This window comes from Loxodonta africana, chromosome 11 (genome assembly GCF_030014295.1).
Source record: "Loxodonta africana isolate mLoxAfr1 chromosome 11, mLoxAfr1.hap2, whole genome shotgun sequence".
In the NCBI taxonomy this organism is placed as follows: domain Eukaryota; kingdom Metazoa; phylum Chordata; class Mammalia; order Proboscidea; family Elephantidae; genus Loxodonta; species Loxodonta africana.
In genome coordinates, this window is record NC_087352.1 from 76817007 (window position 1) to 76831207 (window position 14201).

The window sequence follows — 14201 nt, forward strand, 5'->3', positions numbered from 1 at the left end:
CTTGGTTCCACAATCAACATCCATGAAAGCAGCAGTCGAGAAATCTAGTGACACATTGCATTGGGCAAATCTGCTGCAAAAGACCTCTTTAAAGTGTTGAAAATCAAAGATGTCACTTTGAGGACCAAGGTGCACCTGGCCAAGCCATGGTGTTTTCACTCGCTTCATATGCATGCAAGAATTGGACAATGAATAAAGACAAAAGAAGAATTGATGCCATTGAATTATGGTGTTGGTGAAGAATGTTGAATATTCCATGGACTGCCAAAAGAACTAACAAATTTGTCTTGGAAGAAGTACAGCCAGAATGCTCCTTAGAAGCAAGAATGGTGAGCTTTTATGTCACATACTTTGGACGTGTTATCAGGAGGGATCAGTCCTGGAGAAGGACATCATGCTTGGTAGGGTAGAGGCTCAGTGAAAAAGAGGAAGACTGTCAATGAGATGGACTGACACGGTGGCTGCAACAGTGAGCTCAAACATAGCAATGATTTTGAGGATGGGGCAGGACTGGCAGTGTTTTGTTCTGTTGTACATAGAGTTGCTATGAGTCAGAACCAACTCGACTGTACCTAACAACAACAGTAACAACAGTAAATATTTTTAAAAAAGTAGGGAAAGGGAAAGTGGAGTAAACTAGTCATAAATTAAAAGGGGTAACCAGCAAATGGAGTCACCACATGGCACAAATGGTTAACAAGTTGGCTGCTAAAGGACAGGTTTGTGGTTTCAGTCTACCCAGAGGAATAATGGAAGACAGGCCTGGTGATCTGCTTCTAAAAAATCAGCCGTTGAAAATCCTATGGAGCACAGTTCTACTGTGACACATGTGGGGCTGCCATGTGTTGGAACTGACTCTTCAGCAGCTGGTTTGGTTTTGGGTTTAACCAGCAAACAGAGCCCTGCTGTGGGGTTGGAACGCCCAGATAATGACACACTTGTTTTTATTGGAGGCTTACTGTGTTCCAGGCAACATATTAGGTACCCTCACTTAATCATGACATTCATCTATATGTTTATGTTCTTTTCTTCAGTGGTATTTATTAGATGGAGTATTAGAGCACAGAGGGTTGTGATCCAAGTTTGGGATTGGCAGCACAGGTGTGCCAAGGTGTGGCAGGTCAGGAAGGGAGGGGGAAGGAAAGGCGTTTATGGGTATATAGGTGATAGGATTGGGTGGGGCTAGTAGAGCTGAGTTTTTCTAAATAAGGTCCAGGGATGACCTGCACCACGATCAGCTGGGACGTTCGTTCAAAACTCAGACTTCAAAGCCAAACCCCGGACCTATAGTAAGAGGGTTCTTGGTTGCAAACCAGAGAGTACACTTTATCTAGTTTAAGAGGGAGGGGAATCTGTGAAAAGTTGTTAGGTTGCTCACAGAAAATCCACGTGGGCAAAGAGTTAGGCTCAGAGACTGAGCAGCCAAAACAAGGCCTGCACCATGCTGTGAAGCAGAGATGACAGGGTCCACTAGCAGTGCTCAGGACGGAGACCAGAGGGGCCACTGCTGCGATCTTGAAGCAGGCCAAGTGCCTCTGCTACCACTTTTTCCTAAAGGCTGTTACTGCAAAGTCCCCATGTCCTCATGTTGTCACCCCTGCATCAAAGTCTCCTGCGGGTCTGTCCATCTAGCCATGTGATTGCTCCCAGCTGCTAGAAAGATTGGGAGAGTGGGTTCTAGTGGCTTCTTTTGGGAGGCAGGATTCAAATGTGGGCAGTTCTTCAAGCAGCAGAATGTGTTCATTTAAAGCTTGGTGGCCACACACATGACCCACGGGCATCTGCTGACATGAAAGCCTTGAGGATGGGGCCAGTAACCTGCATTCTAAACAAGCACATGGACAAAGTTAGTGAACTGCTTTATGAAGAGGCCGATAGACTGGAGAAATGGGGACATAGCAGAGGGGCCTCCGTGAGATTGAAGAGTTTAGTGGGAGGAGAGGGGTAGGAAGGGTAAAAGAACAGGAGTGTGGTGTCAGAGATGAAGCCAGTTGCCTCTAGGTGACAGTGATGCTCAGGGCATGGATATGGAGTGGGTGCACAGCGATGCAGTGCAGGGACGCAAGAGCACCTGACAGGGAGCATGGCTGTATACCGGAGGTGCCGTGGTGGCTAAAAGTCATGAACTATTGTCAAAGAGGGTAAGTTTGTAAAAGAAGGAAGTAAATGATTATTTGTCAAGTATAGGGATGACTGCAGAATACCTTCTTTTATGCCTGACCTCAAGATTGTGGCCATAGGAAAGAAAGTGAGCACCTTTCACTTCACACGGTTTGAAGGGAAGAATACAGTTCTTACTTAAGAGGAGCTGGGGGATGGTATTCTAGAAGAAACATTCTAAAAGAAATATTGAGCTATAGTAGATGGTAATTTCTTGGTAATTGAACGGTTCCAGAAAAAAGGCAGGAGGAGTGAGTATATGATACGCTGTATTTTCTTGACAAGGCATGTCATCGATTTTATAATGGCTTTCGAGAGATAAGAAGCAGTACATTATCTGTACACCTTGATTACAGGGTACATCCCTATGTCAGAATGTTAAAATGTATGTCACAAATTTGAGGAGATAAGTGGTTGTAGGTTATGAATTTAAAGGAGGTTGTCAGCTTATTAATTGGCAGGGACTCGGAAACAGTTTGGGAGAATGTAATGAAGGATATGAAGTCCCTTGGAATGAATTAAAGATTTTATGGGGTGGATTAAAAGACAAAAGTAGGGACAGAGAGCAAGGACTGTTAACTGGAGAATAAGGTTAGCTCTCAGTAAAGCAAGAGTCATAGCAAGGGAAGAAATGCTTGTTCAGAACTAGGTTATGGTCAGTATTCTTGTCACTGTCAAGTTGGCTCCGACTCATAGTATAACAGAACGAAACACTGCCTGGTTCTGCACCGTCTTCGTGATCATTGGTGTGTTTGAGTCCATTTTTTTGGTAGTTGTGTCAGTCAGTCTCATTGAGGGTTTGGCTCATTTTCACTGACCCTCTACTTTAGCAACCATGATGTCCTTTTCCAGCGATTGATCTTTCCAGATGACATGTCCAAAGTAAGTGAGCCGAAGTTTTGCCATCCTCACTTCTAAGGAGCATCCTGGTTGTATTTCTTCTAAGACTGATTTGTTTGTTCTTCCGGCAGTCCACAGTATATTCATTATTCTTTGCCAACACCATAGTTTGAATGCATCTTTTTTTTTTTTCTATCTTCTTTTTCACTGTCCGCTTTCATATGCATATAGGCTATTGAAAAGACTATGGCTTGGGTCATACACACCTTTATTAGGAAACAAGAACTTGGGCTGTACAAAAATAAAAACTAAAAACCTGTTGCTGTCAAGTCAATTCCGACTCATAGCAACCCTCTAGGACAAAGTAGAACTGCCCCATAGAGTTTCCAAGGAGTGCCTGGTGGATTTGAACTGCTAACCTTTTGGTTAGCAGCTAGCTCTTAACCACTATACCACCAGGGTTTCCTTGGGCTTTACAGGGGCTGTTAATTTGTTTACATGTGGGATACCTTTTGCACAGATGTCTTAAATGCATGTTTTAGCACCTGGTGGAGCTGGGGAGTTGAAATGCAGGTGGGAGGGAAGCGAGAGAGAGGTAAATGGAAATAGCAGCTTTATGGTTTGGGCTCATCTATTCATCCATTCACCCCGTGGACAGGCGCATTGCATGTGGCACGGGGATACCATGGGTGACTGAAAACCACTCTATCGGATGTTTTGATCACTCAGTATGGTCACTTTAAGACTAGTTGAATAAAGTTATAAAATTTCAGAAGTTGAAAAGCCTAAATAAAGAATCCAAAATCCAGCAGAGTTGTTGGCCTCTAAGGGACACTAGGTTACTGGTGGCAAGATGACCTACATAACCAACCATTGAGCCTCAGAGCTGTACTCACGTGGCAGAGAGAAGTTGTGGAGTGAGGTTATGTGACATCTTTATCATAAAAATCTTTTTTGACTTCAGAGAGAAATTTGTTTGGAGGGCCATTTCTAGGGGAAGTTAAATTTTTCTTTGGTGCTGTCATCAGAGCTCTGGGCTGTGACACATTTGATACCCTGAAGCTGAAGCAGTGACAAAAGCCAGAGTATCCAGAGTTAGGGTTTATGTGCTGCCTTAGTTCCTAGGACTATCATTACAAAATACCATGAAGTGGGTGGCTTTAAAGAACAGCTTATTTTCTCACAATTATAGAGGCTGGAAGTCCGAGTCAGGGTATCAGCCATGTGGGTTCCTTCTGAAGGCTTTGAATGAGAAAGTGTTCGGTGCCTCTCTCCTAATTTTTGGTGGCTGAATGTAAATCGACGTGTAAATGTAAACACAAATAATTCGTGTGTACTCAGTAGCTGTTATTTTCAGAATTGTATTTTAATAGAAAAATATCCTAAATTGTGTGGTGATACATTATAATCCATACCACAGTGAACCCATCATTTGGGCCCATGTATAACTAATGGACCCTAAGCCCACTGGGAGCCAACTCCCCAAAATGGGAGGCAGAATCCATGTCTTGCAAATTCAGCATTAGGAAATTATAGTAAATATCTTGTGTCACTCAGGATGCCACTAAGGTATCCTCACACATTACAGTAGTTTGGCATCGAGACTGTGTTGCCAAGACTGAGCAGTAGCTTACAATTGACTTTAAATCCCTACTTTTCCACTTTATCCTTGTGAAATGGCAGGAGTAGTAATAGTAGCGGTAGTAATAGCATCCAAACCTGTCTGCTTCACGGTGGGGAGATAATGACCAGGATCAGCCCGAAGCTGATTCTCATGAGGTAGAGGTCAGTCATACCTCCACTCTCCAACCTTTTTACCAGTTCTGACACTAGCTGTACCTCCTATGTCACTCTCTACTTCTCTTACTGTCTTCAACGTTACATTCCTTGACCTGTGTTACAGCTCGTTTAGGAGATTCCTTGCCTCCTGTCTCTTTCTTCCTTTTGCTTCTTCCTGCTGTCTCTCTTCTTGCTTCTTTCTGTCTGAAAAACCTCTGTGGGGTTGGCTGCGTATATATACAACTCCTTGTCAATTTCAAGACTTGGCCCCTTCCAGCAGGTGGCCATGAACTGACCAATCCCCTCTCGTTAGGCTGCAGATACTTCCTTTGCATAGTAGGCTACAGACACTTTGTTTGCAGAGTCTTTATTGCCCAATCCCTGCAAGGTGCATACCAGTCACAGGACCTGCAGCAGCCCAAGACCAGACAATAATAAGTATCAAACCAAGTTGTTTACGGCTTATGCAGGAAATGTCAGCCAACCTGGACAAAAGTAACAAACCCTCTGGGACAAAAAGCTAGGGTAAAGATATCTCCTTAGGGCTTTAGGGGATGAATTTCTCAAGCTGTTTTTCCGAAGAACCAAGGTGAAAGGTCACATAAAGGAACTCATTTCACCACAACCCTCTAGGTAATGGGTGGCCTCATAGTTCCCCTGTTCTTTCCTCTCTAACCTCAATCCATCCTCAAAGTAGTGAAGCTCAATATTTGATGAGTTATATAATTTATATTTGTTTGCTGATTGGTTATACTACTGGGTAAAGTAAATGGATTTTAGTCAGTATATTTATTTTTTTACTTTTCCATCTCTAATTGGGGGAAGAAAGCACAGTTCCCAGGTGAAAACTTCAGACTGAGTGCAAGAGAAGAGTGGAGATTGGCATGCTGCATGGAGCCCAGCAGGGCCTTTCTTCAGTTGTCCTTGAAATCCCGCGAGTGAAGGAAGGCTGCTGGTCTGGCTCACTGCTTCTTACTTCTTGCCTTCGTTCAGAGATGAAGGTGGGCTTGGTGGGTGCTATGGTGGGGAACCTGGCCACCCCTCTCTCTGCATCTGAGCTTCAGAAGTTCCTTTTGCTGAGGATAGTTTGAATGCTTCTTTGGCCACTCTTGGTATACTACATCCTTATCCTTTCCCTTCTCTGCCCAGGATCTTCTCCCTAACAACCCTCCCTCCCTCTGTAATTGGTGTCTGTTCTTCCTTCTCTCTCTTTATGGTTTATTTTCGCAGTTCCCAGTGGTGGCCATTCCTGGCCTGGAGCCCTGGTTTCCCTCTGCCTCCTCCCAGCATAGCAATGTTGCTATTACCCCTCTGATGATAGCCTCAGGCCACTGGGTCATCTTTGACCTTCAGCCAGCAAGACATGAAGATTTCAGGGCAAAGAAGGAGTGCAGACACAGGAAAGCTGCTGGAGGACTCTGGGGGGGGCGGGGGGTGCGGATGGGCGTTGCTCAGCAGACAGTCAGGAGGAAGGTGAGAGTAGGCTGCTTCTGGTGTCAGGGATAGTGAGTGAGGGACACAAGAGACCTCTCCTTTGAGGAGAAAGATAGAAGGCCTGGCTTGTAATTTGCCAGTGCATGTGTGTTTGAGCTGAAAATTAAACTGCAAATGATTCTGGAGAAAACTGACAATGATGATTTCAGCTGTTGAAGCAGTGAAGCTGGAAAAAAGACCAAAAAAAAAAAAGTTGGCTTAACAGTGCATAAAGAATACTAACTTCAGTTACTTGTATGAACTGCTTATTATTTAGACTAATTACTGTCATTTTTAGCTATCATGCATACCATTAAATGCATCAGATTTCTTTGTGTGAGCCTTATTCGATTATAGCGCTAGATTCTGTTTTTGTCAGCGGAGCCATAATGGTCTGTACTTAGGTTGACTGATCAGTCTTACATTTGACCTACCCTTTTCTCTGCAGGTTCATAGGTTTCTCTCTTCTTTAGGTAAATCTAAGTTTTCAAAGATTAGCTAGTTTGTGTGTTTCGTCACACTAAAAGGTAGGTATTTGGTTATAGAAGACCACAAATTTGACAGCAGAACAGGCAGATGTTAGAAGGTTGCAAATTTTTTCCTGGCTTACTCTGTGAAACAGGCATTTGCATGTAAAATATTTTTGTATAGCAAGTCTCAGTGCTTAGTGGAAGCTATGAAGTTTCTATCTAGTAAGGATGAAGGTGGGGATGGAAAGAGAGGCCACCGTGAAATCTCTGTGGAATGTGGAAATAGCAGGAGGAGAGGAAAGCTCTAGGGAGGAACTGAGTTTTTTATATATGGAATCCGTGGCCACAGGAGGCTTAGAAGACGTGGAATATGAAAGCTTAACATTTGCTGGTTTGTATTTCATGAAAAGAGGAGGTTAGAGAGAAGAACTTGGCAGGAGGGTATTCCAGAGCAATTTGTACCAATTTGGAAGTTCCATTCGACTTGCCTTTTATATCCTAATCCTCTGTAACACTGAAAATACTGAGGGTAGCATTGCTTTGAAAGGGACTTAAGCAATCATGCAGCTATTTTAATTCTTGGGTGAGGAGACAGAGAAACCCTGATTCTTAGTTCTGTTTTTGGCTAAGTGAATGGAAATGATTTTCTATCTAAGAGTCAATCCTCTCTAAATGGTATAAATCAGAAAAGTTATGCAGTAAAAGAGCCCTGGTGGCACAGTGGTTAAGAGAGCAGCTGGGAACCAAAAGATGGGGAGTTCGAATCCACCAGCCACTCCCTGGAAACCCTATGGAGCATTTCTGCTCTTTCCAGTAGGCTCTCTGAGTTGAAATTGACATGACGGCAGTGGGTTGTTTTTTAATACAGTAAAAATCATATATTTGTTAATTTGGAGAGTGCGTGCTTGTTAGACTAGGAACATCTTAGAAGTCCATGGCTTTTCCATTTTGTATATCAAGGACATGATACATAGTGATGCTCAAAATAAATTTCTTGAATTCTGTTTGCAAATTCCTTCTCTTAAGAAATCCCAGTACAGTAGATGCAGTAATAGTAGCTGATATTTGTAAGTGTGGACCTTATGACAGGCCCTGTACTTGATCCCTCACATGCACTATTTCATCTAATCAACACAGCCACTTTGGGAGGCAGACACTGCTGTCCCCTGATACAGATGAGAAAGCTGAGGCGCAGAGAGGCTAAAGAATTTCCCCAGAGGGCAGAAGCTAAGATTCAGCCTCCTTCACAACGTACTAACTGCTTAATTAGCTCATACATACTATGCTGTCATGTCCCTACCCACTGACCATATTGAAATTGTTGTTGTCATTAGGTACCATCCAGTCGGTTCCGACTCATAGCAACCCTATGCACAACAGAACGAAACACTGCCCGGTCCTGCGCCATCCTTACAATCATTGTCATGCTTGAGCTCATCGTTGCAGCCACTGTGTCAGTCTATCTTGTTGAGGGTCGTCCTCTTTTCTGCTGACTCTGTACTTTGCCAAGCATGATGTCCTCCTCCAGAGATTGATCCCTCCTGACAACATGTCTAAAGTATGTAAGATGCAATCTCACCAAGCTTGCTTCTAAGGAGCATTCTGGTTGTACTTTTACGAAGACAAATTTATTTGTTCTTTTGGCACTCAATGGTATATTCAATATTCTTTGCCAACACCACAATTCGAAGGCATCAGTCAGTTCTTCTTCATTGTTCCTTATTCATTGTCCAGCTTTCACACGCATATGATGTGATTGAAAATACTATGGCTTGGGTCAGGCACACCATAGTCTTTAAGGTGACATCTTTGCTCTTCAACACTTTAAAGAGGTCCTTTGCAGCAGATTTACCCAATGCAATGTGTCTTTTGATTTCTTGACTCCTGCTTCCATGGCTGTTGATTGTGAATCCAAGTAAAATGAAACCCTTGACAACTTCAATCTTTTCTCCATTTATCATGATGCTGCTCATTGGTCCAGTTGTGAGGATTTTTGTTTTCTTTATGTTGAGGTGCAATCCATACAGAAGGCTGTGGTCTTTGGTCTTCATTAGTAAGTGCTTCAAGTCCTTTTCACTTTCAGCAAGCAAGGTTTTGTCATCTGCATAACGCAGGTTGTTAATGAGTCTTCCTCCAATCCTGATGCCCTGTTCTTCTTCATATAGTCCAGCTTCTTGTAGTATTTGCTCAGCATACAGATTGAATAGGTATGGTGAAAGAATACAACCCTGACGCACACCTTTCCTGACTTTAAACCAATCAGTATCCCCTTGTTCTGTCCAAACAACTGCCTCTTAATCTACATAAAGGTTCCTCATGAGCACAATTAAGTGCTCTGGAATTCCCATTCTTCGCAACGTTATACATAATTTGTTATGACCCATACAGTCGAATGCCTTTGCGTAGTGAATAAAACACAGGTAAATATTCTTCTGGTATTCTCTGCTTCCAGCCAGGATCCATCTGATATCAGGAATGATATCCCTGGTTCCACGTCATCTTCTGAAACCGGCCTGAATTTCTGTTGATATACTGCTGTAGCCGTTTTTGAATGATCTTCAGCAAAATTTTGCTTGTGTGTGATATTAATGATATTGTTCTATAATTTCCACATTCAGTTGGATCACCTTTCTTGGGAATAGCCATAAATATGGACCTCTTCCAGTCAGTTGGGCAGGAAGCTGTCTTCCATATTTCTTGGTATAGAAGAGTGAGCACCTCCAGTGCTGCATCCATTTGTTGAAACATCTCAATTGATGTTTCATCAATTCCTGGAGCCTTGTTTTTCACCAGTGCCTTGAGAGCAGCTTGGACTTCTTCCTTCAGTATCTTCAGTTCCTGATCATATGCCACCTCTTGAAATGGTTGAACATCGACTAATTCTTTTTGGTATAATGACTCTGTGTATTCCTTCCATTTTCTTTTGATGCTTCCTGCGTCATTTAATATTTTCCCCATAGAATCCTTCACTGTTGCAACTCGAGGCTTGACTTTTTCTTCAGTTCTTTCAGCTTGAGAAACACTGAGCATGTTCTTCCCTTTTGGTTTTCCATTTCCAGCTCTATGCACATGTCATTATAATAATTTACTTGTCTTCTCAAGCTGCCCTTTGAAATCTTCTGTTCATTTATTTTACTTCATCAATTCTTCCTTTCACTTTAGCTGGTCGATGTTTGAGAGCAAGTTTCAGAGTTTCCTCTGACATCCATCTTGGTCTTTCTTTCCTGTCTTTTCAGACCTCTTGCTTTCTTCATGTACGATCTCCTTGATGTCATTCCACAACTTGTCTGGTCTTTGGTCACTAGTGTTCAGTGTGTCAAATCTATTCTTGAGATGGTCTCTAAATTCAGGTGGGATATACTCAAGGTCATATTTTGGCTCTCGTGGACTTGCTCTGATTTTCTTCAGTTTCAGCTTGAACTTGCATATGAGCAATTGATGGTCTGTTCCACAGTTGGCCCCTGGCCTTGTTCTGACTGATGATATTGAGCTTTTCCATTGTCTCTTTCCACAGATGTAGTCAATTTGATTTCCGTGTTTATTCCATCTGGCACGGTTCATGTGTATAGTCACCATTTATGTTGGTGAAAGAAGGTCTTTGCAATGAAGAAGTCATTGGTCTTGCAAAATTGTATCATTCGATCTCCAGCATTGTTCCTATCACCAAGGCCATATTTTCCAACTACTGATCCTTCTTCTTTGTTTCCAACTTTCCCGTTCCAATCGCCAGTAATTATCAATGCATCTTGATTGCATGTTTGATCAATTTTCAGACTGCAGCAGCTGATAAAAATCTTCTATTCATCTTTGGCCTTAGTGGCTGGTGTGTAAATTTGAGTAATAGTTATATTAGCTGGTCTCCCTTGTAGGCTTTGGATATGACCCTATCATTGACAGCGTAGTACTTCAGGATAGATCTTGAAATGTTCTTTTTGACCTTGAATACAACACCATTGCTCTTCAAGTTGTCATTCCCAGGATAGTAGACTATATGATTGTCCGATTCAAAATGGGCAGTACCAGTCCATATCAGCTCACTAATGCCTAGGATATTGATGTTTATGGGTTCCATTTCATTTTTGACGATTTCCAGTTTTCCTAGATTCATACTTCATACATTCAAGGTTCCGATTATTAATGGATGTTTGCAGCTGTTTCTTCTCATTTTGAGTTGTGCCATATCAGCAAATGAAGGTCCCGAAAGCTTTACTCCATCCACGTCATTAGGGTTGTGACTCTACTTTGAGGAGGCAGCTCTTCCCCAGTCATCTTTTGAGTGCCTTCCAACCTGGGGGGGCTCATCTTCCAGCACTATATCAGACAGTGTTCCGCTGCTATTCATAAGGTTTTCACTGGCTAATACTTTTCAGAAGTAGACTGCCAGGTCCTTCTTCCTAGTCTGTCTTAGTCTGGAAGCTCAGCTGAAAGCTGTCCTCCATGGGTGAGCCTGCTGGTATCTGAATACTGGTGGCATAGCTTCCAACATCACAGCAACATGCAAGCCCCAGCAGTAAGACAAACTGACAGACATGTGGGGGATTTTGAAATTAGAATGCTTAAATCCTTGAATTGTTAATTAAATTGAATGATAGACCAAGTTGTAATAATGCACATTTCCCGAAGTAATATACTTGACTTGTAGCATATTAGTCAAGAGCAAAAAGTTTAGATAAGCAGTTTGATTTTCTTTGGCTGATTTACCCAAGATAGTAGGGTGATATGTAATTTCTCATCTAAACCAAAAATGAAAGGAGGCACTATTAATAACTAAGCTGTAACAACAGAAATAAACCAGATTACCCTGGCGACTTAAATGTACTCTTACCCTACTAATTGCTGTTTGCCTTACTTGCATCTTTGATGCAAAAAAATATTAAAACAATTCTTCACATTTTTGACCTTGTAGGGGGATTCCTCAATGTCAATGTAAGTGAAGTCAGTTTTGATGAAATTCATCATCTCTTCGCCAAGGATGTAGATATTGAGCCAGGAGGTCACTGGAGGCCTAAAGACTGTAAACCCAGATGGAAGGTGAGGTCAATTCTTTTCATAAGTAATGTGACTGTTAATATACATTTTGAAAAAGCATATGCTAAAATCAGAATATAGAGTGAAATAACTTTACCTCTTGGTAAATTTAAGACATCAGAATACACATAAATATCCACAGTTAGCAAGTGATTTAATGGTGTTAAGTGTGAAGACATTAAATGTGCCTATAAAACATATGCTTTGAGACTGCTGTGATAAATGGATTGTTTTTCTGTTGTTTTGGAAGAGGGTATGAGTTCTCTGCCTCCTCCAGCTGTCCCTAATAATTACTGGCTGCCTGCAGGTGTAACTCCACTGAGTACTGGAACCAATGAGAACCCACTGGGAGGATATTAATATCCTGATTTCTAATTGGGTCTAGCGCTGAGATTTTCAAGCTCTCTTCCTCAGATCCCCGGAATTCTAAAGAGGCTACCCAGAGGTCCCTGCGGGGCGTGAAAAGGAGGCTTTAGGCTCTCCACCCCTGTTTCAGGAGGCAGAGAAGCAGCCTTTTATCTTTTTGATATGTTAGAATTCTACTTAATGTTTTGTTTGAAAAACATAAAGGAGTAGAGGTCTGCTGCTTTAAGAATGAAAACCATGGTAGACCACTCTTCCTCTCAGTACCATGAACTTGATTAATGAGGACTATGTGTGTAATTCTGTTAGGTTTGAGTGGAAAACAGCAGTTACATAATTCAAATGAAAACTACAGATAATTAAAACCAAATGCTGTATCCTAAGGGATTGTGACGTAGCTGTAATCTACTAACAGTTTTCAGTTTCTCTTTTAAAATCTTAGTATTCTGCTAGAATATTCGTATGTTAGTACAAAAAACATTGACAATTAGGGAAAAAGATTGTATGCTGTTAAACTCATGTTAAGTCTCTGACTTAATCCACCTTGAACTCTTTGTTTGGGACTTATTATTTATATCTGCATCTCTAACAGCATATTGTCTTGTATAAGGTAAGCACTAAAAACAATTTTGTTGAATTGAGTTTATGTGGCAAATAAATGTCTATTTGGCCTGGTTACAAGTTATTAAGTAAATGTTCAGTTTTCTCATTGCCTCAAACAGGCTCTGAAGCTGCTTAAATGGATTCCAGTACAAATTTGAAAAAGCATTCTATTTTATAATTGTCATATACCATTTACCAGACTAGATTCATTTAATAAATCAATCTTTTCATATTTCTTGAGTAAAATTCCTCACTTTTTTTTTTTTTTTTAATAATATGTAGCAATTTTTTAAAAAATGCCCTTGGCTAAGAAATTATTTTTATTACTTGGGTGATGGTTGTGTATTTTGAATGCTAATGAAAGAAGCACACTCGATTAGTAATAAATGCCGTGACGATTGAAGGGCAGCTTGGGGCAGACCCTCAGATGTGTATTCACATAGCACACAACAGCATACCCCTCAGGTGTGCACTGCGGGCCACAGTAGTGATGGAGCAATTTAGAGTCAGAAAATTGAGTGCTCTTGTCTTTCTCAAGTGGTCTGTCCAGATGTTGAACTTTAAATTTTGTAGTTTGTTTTCTTCTTCTTTTCTGAGAGAGGCATATCATTCATGAATAGTTCTTACTTAGTGACTTTAGTAGACTGTACACTCTGTGCCAGTCAGTAGGCAACAGCATTGAAAGTGGAGTTCTTAGGAGCCAGCCTAATTCAGATCTAAAAATTAGCTCATTTTATTTAGGAACTGTATGGTAACTTGCTGTTATTTCAGCTTTGAGCACAAATCCATCGCAGAATATGGTGTCTAGTTCTTAGCTTTAAAAAGCATGGTAGGAATTTTGGAGATCGTTCATAGGTGAGCTATACTAGGCATATTTAGTTAAATAATTTCTCCCTCCACACTTGCCTAGCTTTTCACATTCTAACCAAAACTTTTGCTAAAGATCATTCAAAAGCGTACATCAACAGGGAACTGCCAGAAATTGCAGCTGGATTCAGATGAGGTTGTGGAACGAAATATATCATTGCTGATGTCAGATGGATCTTGGCTGAAAGCAGAAGAATACCAGAAAGATGTTTACCTGTGTTTTATTGACTGTGGAAAGGCATTCAACTGTGTGGATCATAACAAATTATGGATAGCATTGTAAAAGATGGAAATTCCAGAACACTTAATTGTGCTCACAAGGAACCTGTGCATAGACCAGGAGGCAGTCGTTTGAACAGAACAAGAGGGGCTACTGCTCTATTTAAAGTCAGGAAAGATGTGTGTCAGGGTGGTATTCTTTCACCATACTTATTCAGTCTGTATGCTGAGCAAATAATCCAGGAAGCTGGACTATATGAAGAAGAATGCAGCATCAGGTCTGGAGGAAGACTCATGAATAACCTGCAATGTGCAGATTACACAACCTTGCTTGTACAAAGTGAAGAGGACTTGAAGCACTTACTGGTGAAGATCAAAGACTACAGCCATCAGTATGGA

At 41.4% G+C, this 14201-nt stretch overlaps 1 protein-coding gene across 5 annotated transcripts in view; it reads left to right on the plus strand.

Moving 5' to 3' along the window:
• The window catches only part of B4GALT6 (beta-1,4-galactosyltransferase 6), a 347211-nt gene that overhangs the window by 314467 nt on the left and 18543 nt on the right, over positions 1 to 14201 (plus strand). For all 5 annotated transcript variants that reach the window (XM_064294625.1, XM_064294626.1, XM_023543908.2 and 2 more), the window contains one exon: positions 11629 to 11753. In XM_064294625.1, the coding sequence (XP_064150695.1) occupies positions 11629 to 11753 (125 nt within the window). The remainder of the gene's footprint in view (positions 1 to 11628; positions 11754 to 14201) is intronic.